The sequence below is a fragment of the Neomonachus schauinslandi genome, chromosome 1 (assembly GCF_002201575.2).
Source record: "Neomonachus schauinslandi chromosome 1, ASM220157v2, whole genome shotgun sequence".
NCBI lineage: Eukaryota > Metazoa > Chordata > Mammalia > Carnivora > Phocidae > Neomonachus > Neomonachus schauinslandi.
Window position 1 is genome coordinate 199,807,270 of NC_058403.1, and position 24,418 is coordinate 199,831,687.

General features: G+C 48.0%; 1 protein-coding gene and 1 non-coding gene across 2 annotated transcripts in view; both read right to left on the minus strand.

The window, feature by feature from the left end:
- Positions 1 to 24,418, minus strand: part of LARS2 (leucyl-tRNA synthetase 2, mitochondrial) — a 148,207-nt gene that overhangs the window by 62,319 nt on the left and 61,470 nt on the right. Inside the window, exons 7-8 of the mRNA XM_021683065.1 lie at positions 21,207 to 21,350; positions 506 to 613 (exon numbers count right to left, since the gene is read on the minus strand). Coding sequence (XP_021538740.1) covers positions 506 to 613; positions 21,207 to 21,350 — 252 coding nt within the window. The remainder of the gene's footprint in view (positions 1 to 505; positions 614 to 21,206; positions 21,351 to 24,418) is intronic.
- On the minus strand, positions 21,869 to 22,026 carry LOC123327005. Its single transcript, XR_006541471.1, has one exon. It is a non-coding gene; the product is annotated as a small nucleolar RNA SNORA62/SNORA6 family (small nucleolar RNA).

A 24,418-nucleotide genomic window follows, 5' to 3' on the forward strand; every position in this document is an offset into this window, starting at 1 on the left:
CCCGTTTTGAGATGGCGTCAGCCTTGGCTTGCTGGCTTTTAACCTGCTTTGTGACACAAACCCTGCGGAGCTCTGGGCCCACTGTGCAGGAAGATGCCCACACAACCCTCCGCACATCACCTCAGGGAGTTCACGGACCCACAGAAGCCCTCTCTATCCGCGCCGACCAGCAGGATGGCCAGTAGCAGTAAGAGGTGATGGAACCCTCGGCCAGTGTCACTGTAAGTGTTAAGAGAGCACAGATTTCAAAGACTCTGTACGAAAACCTGAGCGTCAGCTGTTTCCTCAATAGACCTTTGTTACTGACCACATCGGGAAATGATCATTTTTTGGCATACAGTGGGTTAAAGATATGTTATTAAAATCAATTTCGCCTGTTTCTTTGCACTGTAAAAATGTGGCTACGGCAACGTTTGAGATGCTGCTGCTGGTCTGCTCGGTGAGTTCTGAAACCGCAGAAGGGGATTGGAGAGCTTTAATCGACGGAGAGGCTTTGCTCGTTCACCTTCAATGTGAAGTCCAGATGGCAGCCCACACAGTCTCCGATCCAGTGGGCCTGCATGCCTTTTATTCCATACCACTCGGGAAGGTCCACCAGCGCCTCCTGCATGGCCTGTGGAAATGAGAGGAGAAGAGGGCTAGAACTGTACTTAAGGGACGCACAGGATGGGGGGCTTCCTAAGGCAGGAAGAGGGGAACATTAAAGGAGGCTCCGGATCAACCCTCTCCTTGTCCACTTGCCAATCCGAGGAGCCCAGCGAGGGTTGGAAACAGATGCACTCACCATGACTCAATTCAGTGAGATGGGTTTGAACGATTTCTCTATTCTGAGCGGGCCAACGTTTTGCAGAAAGAAGAAAATTAATGAGGAAAGACCTTAATTAACATCTTTGATGAATGCAGTGAGTACATTCTCTCCCACAGTCTGGGAACTAAACAAAAGAAGTTCAAGTTTCTGAATTTTGAAACTCTGAGATAAGCAACTCATGGGGATGGGCATGCTACAACTCAGCTGCATCAAAAATACAACACTATAAATGACATCTTTGCATCAAAAAAATCAAAATCAGCATAAGGGAAATCATCGTGTCGATTTGTATAAACATTCGCTATTAGAAGTGCATATATATTTTCACTGTTTTTTTTTTTTTTTGGTGTGTGTGTCTACTTTTAGTCCTAAATTCCTGTAACGAGGGGCTTTTCTATAAATTACTCTGTATGGCCTCAAGTCCATGCCATCATTTAGTATTTGATGATGAGACACATTCCTTCAACAGATGGATTTAGAAGTAAGTCACAGGGGCGCCTGGGTGGCTCAGTTGGTCAAGCGTCGGACTCTTGATTTCGGCTCAGGTCGTGACCTCGGGGTGGTGAGATCGAGCCCCGTGTCAGGGGCTCAGCAGGGAGTCTGCTTGAGATTTTCTCTCTCCCTCTCCCTCTGCCCCTCCCCGTACTAATGCACGCCCACTCACACGCTCTCTCTCTCTCTAAAATAAATAAATCTTTAAAAAAAAAAGAGTAGGGGCGCCTGGGTGGCTCAGTCGTTAAGCGTCTGCCTTCGGCTCAGGTCATGATTTCAGGTCCTGGGATCAAGCCCCGCATCGGGCTCCCTGCTCCGCGGGAAGCCTGCTTCTCCCTCTCCCGCTCCCCCTGCTTGTGTTCCTTCTCTCGCTGTCTCTCTCTCTGTCAAATAAATAAATAAAATCTTTAGGGCGCCTGGGTGGCTCAGTTGGTTAAGCGACTGCTTTCGGCTCAGGTCATGATCCTGGAGTCCCTGGATCGAGTCCCGCATCGGGCTCCCTGCTCGGCAGGGAGCCTGCTTCTCCCTCTGACCCTCCCCCCTCTCATGTGCTCTCTCTCTCTCATTCTCTCTGTCTCAAATAAATAAATAAAAAAAAAATCTTTAAATAAAAAATAAATAAATAAATAAATAAATAAAATCTTAAAAAAAAATTAAAAAAAGAGTAAATCACGTATTTGTAATGTGAAGATTCCAATTTTAAATTCCCAATAGTATTATGATTAATACAGGCAACATGACGATGCTTTGCGTGCCTAGTGTTTTGTAATTCACACACTGCTTTTACACACATCTCTTCTCACATACTCTGGTAAGGTAGCTCACTTTCAAACCAATGACCTTATGCTGAAAGAGGTTAAAGCTCTGTGATGCGAGGCTGCCGCAGTGGACGAGTCATGACCAGAACCCAGACTTACTAAAGGCATTCCTTTCCCCCGCAGCAGAGATTCTCACTTAGTCATGTGATAAACAACACAGAGCCTCTATACCCATCATCTGTCTATCCATCCAGTCTCATCTATTCAATAGAGTCTGGAAGCTTCAAGATCCAGAAATTTCTTCTGCGGCAGAAATTATGGATAATAGGCCCCATCAAGCTGACCAGCAATGTGTTTGTTCATTTCTTTTCTTTTTTTAAAAGATTTTATTTATTTGACAGCGTGCAAGAGAGCACAAGCAGGGGGAGCGGCAGGTAGAGGGAGAGGGAGAAGCAGACTCCCCGCTGAGCAAGGAGCCCGATGCGGGGCTCGATCCTAGGGCCTGGGTTCATGACCTAAGCTGAAGGCAGATGCTTAACCAACTGAGCCACCCAGGCGCCCCCATTCATTTCTTTATTCCACCACAAGGTATTAGCCACCCACCTGTCCACACCAGAACCTCATTAGGCACTGGGGACCTGGGCATATGCGAAGCAGGATGTGCCAGAGTCCCTCCCGTTAAGTTCAAACAATGCACACATGCAGTCTGCTGCTGTTAGTCGGTTAACTGATCAAAATTCAATGCCAGGTGCAATTAGCGTCACAGAAGGTGAGACACAGGTCCGGGAGATGAGGCAAGGGAAAAGGAAAATAGTGGGAAGGCAGCGAAGAAAATGAGCAGAGTGAGAAATAAGGGAGAGATACAAAAGAGCTGGGTGGATGAACCCCAGAGAAGGAGAAGGAAAGTCACAGGAGTGGGTGGGTGGGGAAAGCGAGGCTCCAAAAAGGAAAGACAGGAAGGGGGGGAAAAGGGAATTTGGAAGCAGATAGATAATGGGAAAACACAAGTGAGGGAATGAAAGTTGGGGAGCCCCTACCGTGTGTGGGGCTACGGGGTGTCTGCCTGCAGTAAGGTGCAAGGAACAGCGCCACATGGAACACGGCTTACCGGCTGCTCGGTGACACGGTGAGCCTTCCTGCCGCAGGGCTGTCAGTCTCGACTGACGAGCGAAGGAAAGAGGGAGCAGAGCTACACTAACATGAAAATGGAAAGCGAACAAAATGGAAGAGGGAGAGCACTGGGAAGCCTTGTGAGTTCAAGCTGTCCTTTGAACACAACCACACAGCAAGGCTAGGCAGGCCCCTTCCTTCCTGCCACCAACGAACCTAGTGATGGGACACTCAGCACAATCTTCAATGCAGAGACCCAACCACCCAGGGTGTTTGTAGGTCGTTTCCAACACATGATCCTAGGTTTCTCCCGTTTTTGGACTGTTATTTATGAAAGATGAAAAATGCTTTTTTAAAATTTTATTTATTTGACAGAGAGGAAAAAGAGAGCACAAGTGGGGAGTGGCAGGCAGAGGGAGAGGGAGAAGCAGGCTCCCCGCTGAGCAGGGGGCCCGACACGGGGCTTGATGCCAGGATCCCGGGACCATGACCTGAGCCCAAGGCAGACACTTAACTGACTGAGCCACCCAGGCGCCCTGAAAAATGCTTTTTATGATAAAACATAATCAACCAGAAACTGTGGGTATTTTAAAATCTACTTGGTAATTTGGAAAGGAGATCCATGAAAACCAGTTGATAAAGAAGATACAGAAAAATTTAAGGTAAGACTTGAGAGAGTTCACCACGATCTGTGCTTGAGACACTGTAGGATGCTGATGAAACTACACTGTACTAGGAACGCTTGCCCAAATCTCCCAGGGGAGGAGCAAAGGGCTCTAGAGCTGCTAGTCTTAACTAGAATAAGGAACAAATCAACCACGTACAAATGCCATATGTAAGTTCCAACTCCTTGTGATCGTGAGAAGGCTTTTCAGGGGAAATCTAAAATACCTGACGGTTAGGGTGCCCAGGGGGCTCAGTCGGTTAAGCGAGCCGGCTCTTGATTTCGGCTCAGGTCACGATCTCAGCGTCGTGAGATGAAGCTAGCCCCGCACTGGACTCTGCACTGGGCGTGGAGTCTCCTTGAGATTCTCTCTCCCTCTCCCTTTGCCCCCTCCCCCTTCCCAAACAAAATAAAATACTTGACGGTGACACACAGAGGAGCCCAACAGGACCATGACGTTTCTGTATTTGCTGGAGCGAAAAATGACTTTTGGGAAGGTGGTGCAATTCCTGCTGCAGACTGTTCGTTACGCTTTAATTACAGTGACGTGCTTTCAGTTTCTCAGAAACACCAAGCCTGCCTAAGGCATGGGTGCAGGCTATGCTCCTGGCCCGCTCTGGCCACCTGGCCAACGTGCCCCTTCATTCTCCTTGCTCTCCAGCTCTCTATCGTTCATCTCTTCTTTGGGCTGCGTGCTTGCTCCCCAAGAGCAAGCACCATGTTCAGTCTGGCTCACCACTGAGTACACAGCACCTACTATATACCTACAGTGTACAGCTGACATGTGGAATCCAGGAAAAACACAAAGAAATGAGAAATGGGCCTCAAGCCAAGGTAAGGTAGAGACCAACCCTTTTTCGTCCTCTCCTCCCCTCCGATAATGAAGAGGAAGCCTGTCTCTAACATAATCTGGAGCAGCTGAGGCTCTGCTTTTGGGAGACCCGTCCCTGTGGTCACACTGCTGACTGCACACAGGTGGCCTCGTCCTCCTGGGGCCCAGCACCACGAGCATAGCCTGGCTCTTCAGGGGACCCCTGGGTGGCCTCTCAGCTTCAATGGCGTCCCTTCCTTTCCCTCTCGTAGGGCTCTCCAGAGGCCTCAACCCCATGATTGTAATGCTGCAAGCATTCTACTTTAAGAGAAAGTTACAGGTGTGCCTGGGTGGCTCAGTCGGTTGGGTGTCTGCCTTTGGCTCAGGTCATGATCTCAGGGTCCTGCTCAGCGGGGAGCCTGCTTCTCCCTCTCCTCTGCCCCTGCTCATGCTCTCTCTTGCTCTCTCTCTCAAATAAATACAATCTTTAAAAAAAGAGAGAGACAGAGAGAAGCTTATAAAGGGCTAAAAAAAAACCTGATACCAAATTTATTTTTAAATGTGGCTTCTGGGGTGTCTAAAAATCACTCATGGTGATGGCTGAAGGCAGTATAAGATCTTGACTCATCAAAGAGAAGTTCAATTATAGGCCATGTGTAGTTTTACACAGATTTAGTTGGATAGGATTTCTTTGGAAACGGACTCACCACATACATCCAGCGTATGGATGAACACTCAGCTAGCTAGAATATGGATCTGATCCAGACAGCCTTCTTCCTGACTCTTTCAGATGAACAACGGCTTCTCCGCCTTTCCCTTTCCTGGCTTACCTAAACAGAACGTGAATTTGTGGGGCTACGTACACGTGCAGCAGTTTGAGAATGCTCAATAACGAATATCAGAAACATGGAAGAGTTTCTGTTACTGACAGCACAGGCTTGAGAAGCTGCACAACTAATTTTAGTATAACCCGGAGCGTAAGGCGGATCCTGGGATTCGATCTTGGATCCGAGGTCCTCAAGATGCATGAGAGAGAAAACCAAGTGAGTTGGTAGAACTGCAATGCATACTTCATCTAAACATAAGGCTTTCCTAGAAGTCGGTTCTTTCAAAGTCACCAGCGGCTTTGGAAATTTGGACAGGGCATGTGGTATCTCCATTATGAATGAATCGCGTACCCCAGTTCCCACATACCCGTCCACTTCAATTACAAAATGGTCACTGAGCTCCTTCTGTGATAGCAGACATTGTGTTTGGTGTGATAAAAGGCGCCAGGACCTCCAGAGGGCAGGAGCATGTCACACTGCCCCACCAACATCCGATCGGCAAAACCCAGGAAACTCTATGGGCCCCACAGCCCGGCTACTTCAACAGGTAAATTGTAAGAAAACAAAAAGGAGGAAGAGGCAAACCTGCAGATTAAGACACTTAAAAGGCATCCTCAAATTAAAAAAGGGAGGGTAAGAATAAGCCCCAGAGTCTAGAGAGGCACCCGTGGGTGACAGCTACAGAGAAAAGTCAGAAAGAGCCTATTCTAACAGCACAGTGGCTGTTTATTACGGGAAAGGGACAGAGGGAGGAGGGCTTCCGGGTGTTGGCACAATTCAGCATCTTGACCTCCAAGGGTGGCTGCTTTCAAAGAAATCGATAAGCTATCTATTTGTTTTATATGGTTACCTGCATTTCATTTCACAGTGAAGTAGGATCACAAAACACAGACTTCCTCAGTTTGGTACCTCGGAGCTCACAGGTCTCAATCCCAGCAGGCTCCTGGAGAGCAGGGCGTGGGGCAAGGTTGGCCTCCGGGCTCCGGGACACAGCTTTAGTCCCGCTGGTTTTTCTGTGGAACCCATGCAGGGCCTGGCCCAGAGCCCAGACGCGTGCCTTGGGTTGGACAAATGCTCATTAAATTGCCATTTAACTCCTTCTACTCCAGGGCGAGACTGGGAGAGCAGAACCAGCAGAACCGGCCCCCCGGCCCCCGGGGCAGGGAAGGAATGATCTCTGTGGAATCCTTCCTACGCACCAGGCACTTTTATGTGTGTGGCAACATTGAAGATGAGGCACATGTCATGTTCACAACAGCACAAGACAGCACCAGTCCACCTCGCAGATGAGAATACAAGTCTCAGCAATTTCCCCAGGGCACCCCGCAAGGACGGGGTGGGGGGGCACTGGGAAAGCAGTGCTCAAAGCCCGTCCCTTCCTACACCTGCTCCCCCATGACCACCCTGCCATCCAAGCTCTCCCGTGTCCGGGTTTCAGAGTGTTGACTCCCCCTTTCTTGAACTTGGAAGAGATGCTTATGACAGCTCAGCCCGTGTCTATGATCTCATTTATTTTTCAATTTTATGGCTGGAAAGAAGACTCTGGTTATGGAGTCATGGGGCTGAGGCTGTCAGTACAATTCCCCCTCTCTGTACAGATGAGGACACAGAGGCCGCCCGAGGTTCAGCAATCTGCCCATCATCACTTAGCTAACTGGAGCCAGGCCCCACACTCCAGTCCTTAGTACACTACTCAGCCCCCATTTAACGAGGACGCACTTTCCTCAAGTTTTCTCCCCAGTGGCACGGTGAACTTGCACTGCGTCAGCTGCCCAGCACCTGCAGGCTCTTCTTTCGTGGGGGCAATCCACGATGGGTGAGTGGCAGGGCCCCGCCACCCACTATGGATGCTTTCCCGGGCCCACTGTCCTCCTCTGTGGAAGCTAAACAGCATAACCAGTCACAGTACGGGCTGGGTACAGGCTTGGGGGGGGTACCCAGAGGCACCCAGGGAACTGGTTTAAATGCCACACCAGACCCGAGAGGCGGGACATTCTGAGACTGACAGCGGTGATGGCTTAACCAGATCTTTCCTGGGCAAGATCTTAGCCGTGTCCTTGTGCTCCCTGAATCCTGCCAAAGTCTGGGTCTCTGGCCTTCCCACCCAACTGTGAGTAGCCCGATCCTCTTCTGATCCATTCCTTTGTGGCTGAAGTTAACCAGAGTAACTTTTTTGCAACCACATTTCTTAATTAAGATGAATGGATTTAAAAAGTTTCAATATCCAGGGGCGCCTGGGTGGCTCAGTCGGTTAAGCGGCTGCCTTCGGCTCAGGTCATGATCCCAGGGTCCTGGGATCGAGCCCCGCATCGGGCTCCCTGCTCGGCAGGAAGCCTGCTTCTCCCTCTCCCACTCCCCCTACTTGTGTTCCCTCTCTAGCTGTCTCTCTCTCTCTCTGTCAAATAAATAAATAAAATCTTAAAAAAAAAAAATGGATATTAGAAATGAAATGATCTGGGGCACCTGGGTGGCTCAGTCGTTAAGCGTCTGCCTTCGGCTCAGGTCATGATCCCAGGGTCCTGGGATCGAGCCCCGCATCGGGCTCCCTGCTCAGCGGGGAGCCTGCTTCTCCCTCTCCCTCTGCCTGCCTCTCTGCCTACTTGTTCTATCTCTCTGTCAAATAAATAAATAAAATCTTAAAAAAAAAATAAAAATAAAAAATAAAAAGTTTCAACATCCTGATGAATATTAGCTGATACTGTATTGCCTTGATATCACTGTAACAAAAGTATAAAATCTTGAATATATTACACATGAATATCACAACAAGAATATATTAATAAACTAGTAATCAATCTTCTGATTAAACTGCACATTCTAGAAAGCTTTTCAATTTATGGAACAATTTTGGGGTTCTTAAATGTCCACAGGCACATAACTAGTGCATTAAAAACTCTGAAAACGACCCACGGCTTTTCCTCTCCAGGAATCAATTAAGTTCCATTTAACTTCCAAGCAAACCCACACACGGTCTAACGGGGTATGATGTCTTTCCATTGGATAAAACCCACATTACATGACTTGAAGATGAGCTCCACAGACCACACTATCTTCTCCTGCCACAGAAAATTCAGTTGACAGGGTCCAATGCTGACTGCGCCTGATAACCCTCCCCTCCCCTCCCCTCCCCTGCATTACGGAGCTATGTAGTGCATAAGCCCTCTCATTGTGTTTTCCTTCTAGATTGAATTGTCAAGGCTGAAATGCTTCTGGTGGAGGTGCTTTGCTTAAAATACTCAGATCTCAGGGAGGACAAAAGATTTGAAGAGAATGAACTGTGAATGTTTGGATATGCCAATGGAGGGGGGGAAAGGACACCTGCTTAAAACCTCAACCAAATCTAGGACTATTTCTAAAAACCAGAAGAACTTTTAAAAAACAAACCAAATGAAATCAACATCTTGAGAACCCCAGCAAACCCTGTTTCGTCCCCACGGACGCATTATGCATCACTGAGTTTTGATGAACAGGGTTTTAGAGAGCACAGCCCAACAGCCCCAAGGACCTCTCCTTCATCCTGCACTGCTGCCCCACCATCTCCACCAGACCAGGAACAATGTGGGGGATATTTATGGTTGCTGCTGCAGTTGTTCAATCTAATGCAGGCTATGTTTATCCATTTGTTTGGGTGTTTCGGTTGAGATCATATATCCTTCCTCCTTTTGGGGCAATTACGGTAATAGCAGATGGAATTCATCTAGTCTCATGTCCTTACATTTGGCAAACAGTTGGCAATGCCCCCTTCCCCCACCCTGGCCAACCTCAATGTACAGAAACCTTACTGGTTTGCAGAATCCCCAAACCTGGGGAAACAGCAGGTTTTGAGACTTTTCTTAAAAGTGTAGTGAAATCACTTTTCCAACGACATCAGAGGGAACTTGATATGTAAGCACTGAAAGCTGAACCATTCCAGGAGCCGCCTTGCTCTCTCCTCGGGTCCCTCTCCATCAATCCCAAGGCTTCGGCCTGGTTTGGCAACCATGAATTTATTCAACTCCCCTCACTTAATAAATGAAAAAAATGGCTCACTCAACCAAGTCCACAGCAGACCCCAAATAATGAATTACCCAGATGTCCTTATTGTTCTGGGCTCCCTGTGCTGTTTTCAGGTATCTTGATGTAAATTAGACAAAAGACAACTTCTTCCATCTGCAAAACTAGAAATTAACCATATGGATGGGCTTCTCATTCAATTATTATGAATAATGACTGCACTAATACTTGAAGTCAAATGGTACCGTTTCCCTGTGGTTATTACTCAGCATACACAGAAGAATTGTGGTTTTGCAAAGGACCCTTATAATCATTTTCACCAGGATAGGGCTGAAAATACAGCCACTGTTGCTCCACACCATCTGAATGCAGATGCTTGAAGAAGTTGAAACAGGACTGTACATTAGTGAGTCTGAACAGGAGCCAGAGTTTAAGAACATGAACCAACAAGAGATGGGCTGATGTGCGCATCCAATCAAAAAAGCTTCAGGGATACAAAACACAGTCGGGAATAAGAGAGACGAAGATTAAAACTAAAAAGCTGGGGATAAAAAGAGAATTAAATATAACATGGCTAATCTGACTCTTTCTTCAAAGAAGCAGATATAATGCCAGGAATAAATCCATACCTCCCAAGAAAGGGCTAAAGCCCATACGTGGGCTAAAGCATTAACAACAAGGTGCGGCAGGACCACAAGTAAGAATTACAGAAGAATCGATTTTAAAAACATGATACACTTTAGAAGACCTTGGTTAAAAAAAAAAAAAAAAGTTTAGGAAACTGAGAAATGAAGTGGATTTATTAGCTACTAAGAGAGAGAGTTCAGAAACCAGAGCCTGGAGAGCTGGACACTGATTGGAGGCAGAATGGAAGAGAAAGATTTAATGACAAGATTTAATTAAAATGGACACTTTTTAAAGTCTTAACACTCAGCCTCCTTCTGAATCAGTATGATCTGAGCAGCAATTATGTTTGAATTATAAATTCGTAGGTACTTCTTTCCAAAACTTAATCTTGTTGCCAAGATGTCCTCATTTTTTTTGTTTTTGAGATCGTTTCAACGCAGTCACTCCAAAGACATGTCGTATATTTGAGTTGCAATAAAGGAAAATAAATGCTGAAGGCAGTAAGATGTTTATAAAACTTTAGATGTCCCCTTTAGAATATTCTAGAGGAATAAACTCTCCCACAGCCTCGTCTCCCTCTCCTGCGTTGACTCTGGCATGAAGTTGCACACAGGATTTCTGCATTAAAAAGCTCAAGTGGGGCGCCTGGGTGGCTCAGTCGTTAAGCGTCTGCCTTCCGCTCAGGTCATGATCCCAGAGTCCTGGGATCGAGCCCCACGTCAGGCTCCCTGCTCCACGGGAAGCCTGCTTCTCCCTCTTCCACCCCCTCTGCTTGTGTTCCCTCTCTCGCTGTGTCTCTCTCTGTCAAATAAATAAATCTTTAAAAAAGAAAGAAAAAGCTCAAGTGGCATGATGTTTACCTTGCTCACTTCCCTCTGATAGCTGTATTTTCACCTCTCTTCTGAAAGGTGATACGTGTTTCTAGCAAAATCCATTTGTTGTGGCATCTCAGGGCAAAACATTTATTTGCAAATAGAGTTGTGCCGTCCAAGAGTCTCAATTCCAGAGAACGTGTTGTTAACCCAGAAAGGAGAAAACCAGGTCTGAGCAAGGCATCCTAATGATGATACACGACTTGCATTCCTGGGACCACGGGGTCAAGGGAGAAGAGGCGCCAAGCAGCCCACACGAACATAAAAGTGTGCATCTCAGAGCTGAGGCAAAGAGAGGGACACACCAAGTGCTATTAAATAGCTTCCATGTAGCTGGAGAGAAGGAAGTGCTTTCTGGGTGCAACCACCAGGGATGGATGTGGGGAAGGAGACCAGAAAGCATGGTGGCAGCCATTTTGGTGAATCTCCTCTTATCCCTGTATGCCTGCATGAACTCTGGCCACACCTAGCAGCCTTTTTCCCCACTTCAGACCCAAGCAAACCCTTTCTCTGGCAGAACACTTCTAATTCCACTAACTTCCAAGAGGTGGTGAGCACAGGTTCTGAAATGTCGCCACCACGCCCCTACGAATGCAGAGGAGAGAGGACAGACTCTCCCAGTGGCAGTCATCTGGATGAGGCTGCTTCTGATTCCCAGAGGCCATTCAGGTCACCTCACTGCCCCCGGGTGGATAGGACACAAGCGGGGCTGTCCTGTACCCCACAGGACGGGGAGCAGGCACCACGTACTCAGTCCAATCTGTGACTCTAGGCTACCCTTGTCTGGAAAGGTGGTTTTGTTCCGGGAAAGCAGAGTCTTGGGAGCAAGACTGAAAGCTTTTACTGGTCTAATAAGGGGGGGGGAAAAATGGGGACAGTGGTCCCAGGGGACATTCTGCTCAATTACCTTCACGTTGGAAGCCTGCCTATAAATTGAAAACTTGCAGGAACATAAGACCATCCCTTTCAAGGCACTCAGGTCTACAGAAGATATGTAAATAAATGCTGACATAACCCTGCTATCAGGTGTTTTGTTTTATGATTACCAAGATGATAATAATCATTCTGGAAAATATGAAAAGGGATGAAGAACAACAACAAAAAGTTTCCAACAACAGTTTCCCACAATCAATATAAACACCCAGGGAGATGACCTGAGCCAAAATCAAGAGTCAGCCACTTAACCATCTGAGCCACCCAGGTGCCCCAAAGATGCACATTTTCCCCACAAATGCTGAAACTGGGACATGTCTTACAATCAATGGTGCCTTTGACACCATTTTTCTTTCTCATGGAGCACAAGATGAAATGCCCATCACATGTTACTGATAAAATGTACTAGGGTGGTGGTTACTCGTGGGATGGTCACATAGTTAAGATCATGGCGTTAGTATACTCTTTTTAAACTACTAGAATTTGCATTTTGCCAGAGTTCACAACTTATTACAGCTCTAGAAAGGATTAAATCTTTATTTCAAGCAAATCTGACACTCAAAATTAGCCACTCTGGAATAGTAAACAAAACAGAGAGAAATGGAAAGATACTGTGGAAAATTGTCTCTTTCTCTAAGAGGGACACTGATTTTGAATAACAAAACATGATCACACGACTGTGGATGTGGCTGTTAATGCCTGCTTCTCTCAAAGCCCGGCAGCCACAGGATCAGTGTCCCTGTTCTCCAAGCAGCTGGGCTCAGAAGGTCCAGGGTATGGAGAGGACCTTGGAGGGGAGATAGGACACAAAAAGACACCATTTCAGTGCAGAGGCCAGCAAGCCAACTCCATCAAGAACAAACCAGAAAACCTCCAACCACTGTACCTGCCATTACGTGGTCATCTGTGCCCTGTCCCTGTCCCCATTACAGTTCCTACCGTGCTAATGTCTGGCCCTCTTTCGACACCTGCCCTCCGACTGCGCTGCGTGCTCTGAAATGCCTGGTTGCTTGCGAACCCGGGCTCAGGAGCTGGGCTGGGTCTCAGGAGATCCAAGTTGGGTCCTGGCTTTCTTGGGCTTGGGGGCCTCAGTTATAAAATAAGGAATGGGCTGGGTCTGTCATTTTCAAGGACACCTCGAGCCGGCCATGAGCCCCGCCTGGGGAGCAGGAGGAGGGCAGGATGTGGGCGGCTTAAGAGAGAGAACCAACGCCTGATCCCTTTGTCTTTAGATATCATATTGATTTTGTAATTTCAAAATCATGACGGTTTTTTGGTTTGCATTTGTTTTTCAGATCAGGGCAGGGATTTAAAAAGCACAGGAGACTGTGGGCTAAATGTGGGGGAGTCTGTGCACTGTTTGCTCAAGTTTCTTTTAGCTTTAAAATCCAAATGTCGGGGCACCTGGGTGGGTCAGTCATTGAAGCCTCCAACTTTGGCTCAGGTCATGATCTCAGGGATGTGGGATGGAGCCCTGTGTCGGGCTCCGTGCTCAGTAGGAAGTCTGCTTGGGATTCTCTCTCCCTCTCCCTCTGCCCCTTCCCCCATTCATGCTCTCTGTCTCGCTCTCAAATAAGTAAATAAAATCTTTAAAATCCAAATGTCTCCCTGAGCTAAAGGGGTTCATTGGTGACACAGCCCTCCCTGGCATGCCCAGGGACACCCACCACAACGAGGTGCGAACAAATAAATCTCTTTACTTCCATGGGGTCTAGACTAATACTTCAAGAAGGAAGGAGGTCCTTACACCTCAAAAGGACCTGGCCAGGAACTCAGAAAGCCCACTCAGGGTTTAAGAGCAAGACATCATGTTTAGTTCTGCCTTCATTTTCTCCTAATCAGATCTGCAATTTATAACCTAAGAAGCATATTACATTTGACCCTTGAACATCATGGGTTTGGTCCATACAGTACAGCACCGTAAATGTATTTTCTCTTCCCTATGATTTTCTTTTCCTCCTGACATTTTCTCTTTTCTAGCTGACTTTATTGTAAGCGTACAGTATATAATACATACAACCCACAAAATGTGTGTTCATCGACTATTTCTGTTACCGGTTAGGCCTCTGGGCAACAGTAGGCTATGAGTAGTTAAGTTTCTGGGGACTCAAAAGTTATCTGTGAATTTTCAACTGCATGGGGGGGGGGGGTCAGCACCCCTGAAGCCCATGTTGTTCAAGGATCAACAGTATTAATTTATTTCTCTCATTTTCCTTTTGTAGTCATTCCTTCTACCTTAGAAACAAAACCCCCAAAACAACACAGAAATGGAAACTTCTCGTTTGCCGAGCGTGCGTGCCAACTGGGAGCCTGTGGGTCTGCTTCAGAAGTGCTTTGGGGAGGCTGTGTGGGCACCGCTGTCCTCAGTTCCCAGACGGGAGGGACACGGGTGGGTGTGAGGCGCCAGGGCGAAGGGAAGGAGAGCTCACGGGGAACGGGGCTAATGGAAAGCACACAAATGTGACCAGGCACTGGCAGGGGGCCTGCCGGAGGTGGACAGGAAGGCCCAGTGTTTAGGGAGAGGCAATCTAATTGCCAGGGTCATCTCAGTACCATCCACAAACACATGGGCTTCAGAATCCCAGAGCCAGGGCCCCTGCCCCACACCAACTCTGGTGCACCCTTCCGGGCAGAGTTCCCGCCAAGGACTGCGCAGAGCCACCCCCCACCCCCCCCCAGCAGTGTCACTGTCACCCCCGGCTGTGGTCACACCACAATCTACTCCAGGCCTGGGGGCGGCCGGGGAGCTGTCAGCTTCCAGGCACCCGCTTTCCTTTCACCTCTGTGCTCCCACCCCCCTGGGGTGGGCGCCCTGCCCACTACCATCCAGAAGGACTTCCGAGGGGCTAGGGGGTGGCTCTCCCTGTAAGAAGGCCAACCATCACCCCGACGAGTGCGGGGGGGACAGCACGGAAGGTGGGGGGGGGGATCACGTTCACTGTACAGCTTAGGAGAGGAAAGATCTGGGAGAGGCGGGGAATACAGAGAAGAGAAAGAAGTCAGAGAGATTACGTAAGAAGGAGCAGATTTAACAACTCATTAGTTTTGTGAGACAGGGTGTCAAAAGCAGATCCTGGGGACAAGAGCAGAGTCTGCGCTTTCCAAAAGGACAGACAGCGGGGCACGGGGGAGAACTCCAGCAGGAAGCTCGCGCTCAGGGTGCCCCCGAGGGCCGCTCTCGGAGCTCTGGGGTCGGAGCCCACATGGGCTCTGCCATGCCTCCCACTCAGGAGCTGAGAACGGATTTTTTACAGGCGGGGACGCAGAAGGCCACAGAGGGGCATGGCGACAATGACGCTGTAATAGCTTTAAAGCCACAGGGCTTTGAAGAGCAAACCCGCACAGTAGATAAACCCAAGCCATCACCATTAAATGTGGCCCTGGTCACCTCACTGCTTTTTATCCCAACAGCCTTGCAGAGAAGTGGACAGCTCATCAAACGCATCTCACTGGTTCCTCTTGGTTCCCAGAAACTTTGCCTCCTCGGCCCACCTCTCATCTGGGCCTACGCCCACCCTGTGAGGGCCCAGGCTGCACACACAGGAGCAACCCCACCTCCCCAGTGCCAAGGGTCTTTCTTGGGGGCAGGGAGCAGGGTAGGGCCCGGCTGTCAAACCTCACTGACCAGTCCCTTCGCAAAGCTTCCTAAGCGCACAGGGATGACTTGGTCAGTGTCAGGGAGAGGCATCTCCCCGCATCGTCGGAGAGCCAGCCTCTGTTCGGGGGCTGACAGTGGCTGTGAGGGTAGGAGCAGAAAGCCGGGCCCCAGGCCCAATTTCCAAAAGACAGCCAAACGCTTTCACGAGCAATTCAAGGCCTCAGGACTGGAACCAGGGAGCCCGAGGGGCCCCATTCCAGAGGGCAGGGGACCCTTAGGCACCCAGGGGCGCGTGCTGGAGACGGGACTTAGCACCCTGGCTCCTCTGGGGCTGTCTTTCTGCTCCAGCCTCTAGAGCTCCTGTCGTAAAGCCCACTCCCCTTCCCTCACCTCCTTGCTTCCCCCACCCCGTGTTTTCACTCTTTGCAGGCTCAAACACAACCAGCGTGTTCTGGGAAAGGCACCTCCACTTCGCCCGCAAGCTCCCAGGTGAAACTGGGGGGAAGAGAGGCACAAGGGGGCAGGGAACTGGGGGCTCTTCCCTCCCATCTTCCCTAATTTCATGAGGGCTCATCATTGCCTGGCTGCCTCTTGCCAGCAGAAATTCTCCGTGGAAATACTTGTGAGACATGAAGGTTCCGGCACGTCTGGAAGGCAATCAAATGTTCCCTGACGGACATTCTGTGCTTCGCAGCCTTCATCACTTCCTGGAACACAGGGCAGACCTGGGGCTCCCCCCTCACCTCCCTGCGCTCGCCTGCATCATCACAGTGATTCCACTGGGGTGCGCCCCCTCAGTCCGAGACTGTCTCCCGCACCAGCCTCCACACTCCCTGCTAGCACCTGCTAGAACCTGGCCCAGGTCTGGCCGGGCGCTCGGTAACACCTGGGGAAAGAAGGAATGGATGCACACTCCCTGAGAAAGGGTACAGACTGCCGGTTACGAGCTCGAGCACCTGGATTTGAATCCCAGGGCTATTACTTACTACTAGTGGGAGCCTCGGTTTCCTTGTCAGTAAAATGGGGCGAACAGGCACACTGGCCCTCAAGGGAGCAACGCGAGGGTTAAAGAAGACGGGGTCTGTAAAAGCCAGAGCACTGATCAGCTCAGGGGCAAGCAGGTAGGCAACGGGAGGGGGAGACGGACTTTCTTGATATTCTAGAAATTCCTGAAAACTGGGACAATATACCCAACAATCCGGTGTGGCGGCTGACTAAGCACCATCAGGGCATGATTATGCCCATCTTAACGCCAGAGAGGAGCCTATGTACCGTGCCCTGGCGGCCAAGGGCCTGCAGGAGGCAGCCGCAGAAATCAAAACCACAGACCTATTAGGAAAGTTCAAATGGGAAGCCGGCTCTCTGTTTTGTCTCGCCTTCCAACTGTCACCCTGCTGGCAGGAACTGAGGCATCTGCTCCATCAGACCCAGAATCTCTTCTGCTTTCTGTGCGGAGGTCTGCAATCCCCGCTCCTCCCCCTGCTCTCACCTCGTCATGCTGCCCACCAGATACCTCCCACACATCCCTGCCAAGACTAATTCATGTGCCTCAGATACTCCTACTGCAAGTTTTCTTCACATTTCACAAAGCAAACAGTCCTAGCGAGACTGGGTGGGGGTGAGGGGAGAAACAGCCAATAACATCACAGAACAGCCTTAATAAAGGATTTTTGCATTTCAGGGTTCCTTGTAATGTTCACGTCGGGCATCGTCTTGCTTCATCTGGAAGGTAAGTGACTGAAAGGAGGGCCCCTCCAGAGCCACGCTCCCCAGCAGACCGTCAGGTGTATGCATCGGAGGCAGCCCCCAGAGCAGCAAAACCGGACACAGACACAAAGCTCTGAAGATGACTGGCGCGGGCACAGCTCACTGGCCATCCTAGCACCCACTGCCCGCTCTCTTCCCTCACACAGCTTAACAGCTTGACTACAGAAGCTAAAAAGCCCAAGCCTGCTTTCCTAGTCTCCCTTGAAGCTGGGGAGTAGCCACATGACACAAACAGGGCCAACAGAACATCAGTGGAACTTTGTTGGGGGTTTGTGGGGAAGTTCTTGCTTTCCAGGTAAAAGAACAGTCGCTCGCACTGCCCCTTCTGCTTCTTTCTGTCTTGAATGGAAATGGGATGTCTGGCGCTGCAGCAGCCATCTTGCGACCATGAGGTGATAGGCAGGAAGGAAGGGCCGAGAGAACAACCGAGATACCAACTCAGAGCCCGATCCTGGTTCAGTCCCAGCAACTTGGGCCTTCTTATGTGGGAAAAGTCAACTCCCATTTGTTTAAGCCACCCTTAACTCGGGTTTTCAGCTACTTGCAGCTGAAAGCATTACTAACTCATCCTTCTCCCTATGGCAGGACCTCCTCCCTGATTGAACACTATACCAGGTTTTAAGGTAGATGCCTTATCTCATTTGATCTTTGAAGCTTCAAACCCATTTATCCAAGCACCTATTATTTGCACATCTCTACTCAACAGTCTCAGGGCCACTGCATACTCAAGAGGGTCAGGAATATGTCCCTTCCAGGACTCCCTATGGCAGTCAGTAGCGTATTCATCCACTTAGTGTCCAAGTCAGGGTCCTTCTTGATGACACCATCTCCTACACACTCTCATCCAATAGAGTCTCAAGTGCTACAAATTTCACCACCTGAGTATTTTCCTAACCTGCCCATCTCTCCCCACTACTCCCACCTAGTCTAAGTTATGCATGCCCAGACTATTGTAATAGCCTCTTAACTGGTCTCTTTGCATCCACGTTTGCTCTTTCCACAGCAAATCTATAAAAACACAAATCTGACCGTGTCTTTTCCTTTCCTGGAGTCCTTCCATGGTTACCCATGTCCCCCATGATAAAGTCCAAATCCTTAAGACCTAAAAGGCCTTGCCTGATCTGGCCCCTAACCCCAGGCTTCTCCAGCCCTACTAAATCTCTCCTCTTGGCTCTCTGTTTCAGTTATACTGTCATTCTTCCAGCTTCTCAAAATCATCATATACATTTCTATTTTGGGGCCACCACACACGATAGTCCCTATATGAAGGAGCTCATCTCCAACTTTATGGCCTTACTTAACCCTTACATCCCTTTGCAACCCAAACAGTGATTTTCTATTTCAGATATTGTACTTTTCTGTTTTAGATTTCCAGTTCTTTTTTTTTTTTAAATAGTTTCCATTTCTCTTCTGAGATTCACCATCTGTTCACTCATCATGACCATTTTTTCCTTTAAGTCCCAGACCATTTATATAACAGATGTCTCTGGCTTTATCTCCTAATTCTAACATCTGGGTCATCTCAGGACCTATTTCTACTGGGCTGCACCCTCTCCCTTTTTTTCTCTTGATTACAGGCCACAATTTCCTGATTTTTCGCAAGTCTAGTACTTTTTTATTCTATGTGGGGCATGCAAATAAAAACCAGCCATGAAGAGAGTCTGGATTATGTTGTCTCCCTTTAAAGGTGCTGAGTTTTGTTCTGAAAGTTCCTTTCGAAACCATCAGGTTTACTTTTATTTTTTATTAAGTTGAGTCTGTTCTGATTTTGTCTTTGGTCCTAAGGTGTCATCTATACTTCTAACATATGGCCTTTTGGGGGTCTCAACTGCGTACTTCTGGCTGGGCCATAACTCCAAGATCTCCGAGCGCTGTGCAGTCCTCTGGTATCTGATCTCCTCTCAGTCTCTTTGCTATCATTTTCTGATAGGCCTTCTGGAGTCTTGCTTTTGCGCATGGGAAGCCCTCAGCCGAGGACCTGCAGTGAACATAGATTTCTGCTTGCCCCTACCACTCCCACACCCCTCCCTCTTCTCTTGATTTTCAGGGCAAACCAAGTGCTGACCTCCAAAGACAGCTTTTTCAATAAATCCGCACAGGAGTTCAGCAAAAACCAGGTGAATCACCATGGTAACTAACAATATCTGCTAAACAGTTGAAAATTCACAGCTGACAATTTAAAGAATAATGTCCTCAGTTAGGTTATAACATTTCCAACTGGAGGCAGAGGTCAAAAAAGAAAGAGCTAATGAGATGGCCTTTCCCACAATGCCTATTGCAGAGTCATCTGGAGGTGACCTGGCTTCCCTCCCAGTAATGCAGTGGACCCCAACTGTCAGCAAACAGGGGCTCCCACTGCCTGGGACGTTACAGAAACAATGTCTTCAGCTTTGTTTTTCTCAGTCTCTCGATATTACCGTGTGCTTCAAAGGAGCAAGGCATTGTGTTAACAAGTTCTAATGGGTAGTTTTCCAAATCCATATACTCTTCTCTGCTACACTCTGAGGAAGTTATCATGGGAAAACTGCCTCATTGAAGACCTGTCTTTGGAGTGAGAAAACTGGAGGTCATATATCCATATGGCACTGGTATTGTGAGCTGGCGTATTGCGGTTCTAATTCAGCCAAGTTTTGTAGTGATCAGTGGTTATTTATAACTTTGTGCTTTCTTGGCATATAAGAAGTACAGTGTTGAATCAGACCCAAAGTCTATTTCAGCCCACTACCGTCTCTGACAGAGCACCCCAGGGGCTACTACGGCGGGGTATAACTATCCTTCTTAAGGTGACTACCACAGGGGGAGAACTACCATGGCATGAAGTCACTGGCCTTTCAAGATGTCTTTACCTTTTCAGATCCTGTTTATGTCCAGTCTTAAGCGAAAAACTATGGGGATCAGCGAAGTGTCCCTGATTGGCTCTAGTCATTTTTCTCTGGAGTTTCAGGGAGTGATCCCTCAATTCCATATCCTGAAACTGGGTAAGCTCGGAGGGTATTTTGCAGAAGTGGTTCTGGCATACCCAGAATGCGTTCTGCTGCTCAGCCTGTTGGTAATTTAATAAGCGAGCTCCCTCTTTAAACGGCTGGCTTTGCCTTCAATCCCTGAACACAGAAAAGAGCCAGAAGGTACCTTAAAAACCACTTGGTCCCACTCACTCCTTTTACTGATGAGAAAACTGAGCCTCCTGATGCACACCAGTTTACACTATTAATCAGGGACACAACAAGAGTTAAAATCAGAGCTTTGGCTCCTAGTTTAGTTTCTTTCCACTCTGGTCTTCCTTCATGGAGAACGACCATCTCGTCACTCCTTTTTATTTTTTTAAAAGATTTTATTTATTTATTTGAGACAGAGAGAGAGCGAGAGCATGAACAGGGGGCAGAGGGGCAGAGGGAGAAGCAGATGCCCCACTGAGCAGGGAGCCCGCCCTGGGCTCGGACCCAGGACCCTGAGGTCATGACCTGAGCTGAAGGCAGGCACTTAACCGACTGAGCCACCCAGGTGGCCCTCTTCACTCCTTTTAGATGGTCTTCTCTGGACCCTCTGGAATGTCCTATTATCTTTCTGGAGGTTTTACTAGTACTATACAGATGAAGATACTTTTTTCCTTTCTAGCTTTATTGCTGATATAACTGCAAATAAAGTTGAACATTTTTTGGCTTCTATGGCAGCACAATGATTGAGTGTATTGAAAGGTCAGCAAACAATGGTCCAAAATGATCCCGAGGTGCCATTCCTGACTTACCTCTAAAACACCCAAACCCATCTCCCTCGCAATGAGCGACCCTGAGGCTCGTGTGCTTCCGGTCTGCACACCCACGGCTCCAACAGCCCTTCCTAGAGTTTATTCCCAAGAGTGAGGCTCTCCAATACCCAGAAGACCCTGGTGTTGCCTCCCAGCACAGACGGCATTATTGGGGGTGGGGGGCACCAGGCGGATACTCACCTTTGCATAAGCAGTTGTCTTAATAAACCACTGTCGGAGGTACTTCTGCTCCACCTTTGCTCCAGAACGCCACGAACAACCATGTTCATCCACCTGCTCATTGGCAAGCACCGTTTGATCCACTGGGTCCCAGTTAACCAAGGCCTGTTAGGATTCATAGAACAAAATGATGCCATCTGGTGAGCACATGGAATAGGGTCATCTCGGGGTTCCTTACATGAGAGGGTCTGCAAGTGCAGTATCTCTGCTCTGAGACTTGAGGGCATCTCCTTGGGAGGACTACTCTGGGCAAGGAAACCACCAGCACGTTGTAAAAAAGGACAGAACACACGAGCCACCTCTGTGCTTTCATCTTAGAGCAGGCTCGGGAGGGAGCCCATGAGCATGTGCCTGATCAAGTCTGGTATCTTCTGGTGTGAGAGGATGAACCTGCAGGATTGGGGATTTTAGTAAACAGAGGAAAAGGAAAAAAAATGGTACCTGGAATTCAGCAGAATCAGGTTATTTTAGGGGAAACAAATATATTTATTTGAATATAAATAGCTAACATTTACTGAGTGATTACCACACACCAGATGCTGTGCTAAGGGCCAAACTAAGGTTGGCTCTTCTAAGCCACATTAAGAGGTAAGAATATTATTATTATTATTACTATTACTATTACTTGTAGCAAGAATTACTATCAAACTCCACTCACTGGGCCGGAGACCCCTGTGGTGTTAGCAAAAGACTTGCCCCTCGTGTAGCACACCACCTACGCTTGTGAGTTCATCGGCCAGCCAGTGGAGGCGAGAATATTATACTACCCCAGTGTTACAGAGGAGGAAGTTGAGGAACAGAGACATTAGATAACTTGTCTGAGGTCACACAGTAAGTGAGAGAAAGGGCAGGAACTCAGGTCTCTGGAAATTATAAAAATTTTTGCAACTTTTAAAAACTCCTGTTTTTGTTTTGTTTTTAAAGACTGATTTATTTATTTGAGAGAGGGAGAGTGTGTGTGTGAGTGTGGGGGTGGGGAGGCAGAGGATTCTGCAGAGGCAGGATCCCAAGCAGACTCCCCGTTGAGCATGGAGCCCGATGCGGGGCTTGATCTCACCACCCCGAGATCATGACCCGAGCCAAAATCAAGAGTCGATGCTTAACCGACTGCGCCACCCAGGTGTCCCTAAAAACTCCTTTTAAATTACGGTAGAACATACAGAGAGTAATGTGGATCAATCAGAAGTATACAACTTCACAAATTTTTATCATTGCTCATCATCAAGATACAGAACATCCCCAGCACCCCAGAAAATTCTGTTGCACCTTCTCCCAAATCAGTATCTGCCCCTGAAAGGGTAACAATATTCTGAGATATATCCCCATAGACATGTCCGGCTGACTGAACCATAATAGTCTTAACCATCAGGAAGCTTCTCTCCAGAGTTCTAATCCATTTCTGTCATCATTTAAAAGAAATACCTCTGCTGTCGATGCTCATTCCTTTATGACATTAAGGTAAAACTCAGGACAAAGAAGGTAATGAATACACATGAATACAATGACTCCAAAGAAGGAGATGTGTCCATGCACTAAAATATCCTGATTTGATACACGTTGTTTTTTAAAATTTTTTTAAATAACAGGTGCCTGAGTGGCTTAGTCGGTTGAGTGGCCGAACCCTGATTTCGGCTCAGGTCCTGATCTCGGGGTCATGGGATCCAGCCCAGGTCGGGCTCTGCCCTCAGCAGGGAGTCTGCTTGAAGATTCTTTCTCTCCCTCTCCCTCTGCCTCTCCCCCTGCTCACGCGCAAGCACTCTCTCTCAAATAAATAAATCTTTAAAATAATTTTTTTTAAATAAATAAAATTTTAGTAAGCGATTCTAAGAAGAGATTATGCCGAGCATTGTCCATTTGCCCCTCCAAATCCTCTTTCCACCCTGGTCTGCACCGTAGGAAGCTGATCTCTGCGCCTGCATTCACCTGGACCCTTGCCCTACACCTGCGCTCAACCAGTGAGAGGCACCCTGGCATCTTCCCAGTCAGGCTGTGCCTCGCAGTCCCAAAGGCCACGCAGCCTCTGCCACACAGGCCTCTGCTACTGCTCTCCCAGTTCCAATAACAGCCCCTTCAGCCTGGGCTGGCGAAGGCCTCCCTCTGTGGCCAGCGCCAGGGGCTTGACCATTCCTTGTGGGTTTCCCTAAACTCTGCACAAAATCAGTCCTTTCATCACATTTTCTTCAATAACTGCTTTCGGGTGTGCCCTTTATTTCCTGCGGAGACCATGACTGATCTAGAGATATATCTAAAAATTAGGAGTGGAGGACAGACTAACCCATCTATGGGTTGTGTTTTTACAACTAAAACATAGTGCATCCATGAAGAACTGAAGCCTGAAAAGCACAGAGGCAGAGGGGGAAAGGTATGCACTGAAAGATGTTTTCCCTCTCATTCCACGGTCCCCAAAAACCCCGAATCCATAAATATAGAGAGACAAAATATAAGACAAAAGTATCTTAGATCTAAAAATTTAAGGTCAATAAACTAAGGATCACTGCCTATATTAAGGGTTACAGGGAGGGGTACCACTTCACATAAAAGATAAGGGGTGCCTGGGTGGCTCAGCTGGTTGAGTGTTGACTCTTGGTTTTGGCTCAAGTCATGATCTCAGGATAGGGCTCCACACTCAGCAGGGAGTCTGCCTGAGAATACTCACTCTCCCTCTGCCCCTCCCCCACTCACACCCCCCCCCCCTTCTCTTAAATAAATAAAACTTCAAAAATAAAATAAAAGATAAAACGAAAGGGCCAAGTATTATTTAGGAACACGGACAGGTCTTTCAAGAGCCCCCATCCCCCCAAAAAATGTTCAACTAAAACTGTATAAAATAGAGAAGAAAGAAAGAAAGAAAGAAAACCTCCGATATGGGAGAAGCAAACAGCACTGCAGATTGCAAAAACAAATAGGCCTCTATTTTCTTATTGACATTTCCCACACGGCCTGGCATCTCGCAGACTCTAGGCTACAAAATACAATAAGGGAGATGTGCTCCGAAAAGGTTTATACGTTATAATGAAACCCTGGTATTGAATGAAAGACAAATAAAAGCAAAACCAATTTTGCCCCCCGTGAAAGTCTTGTGGGGAGAGGAAAAGCACCAAAGGAAATGCATCTCAAATCAAAGACATATCAGCTGGGAGAACCCACTGACGTTTCTTCCCAGGACCAAGATC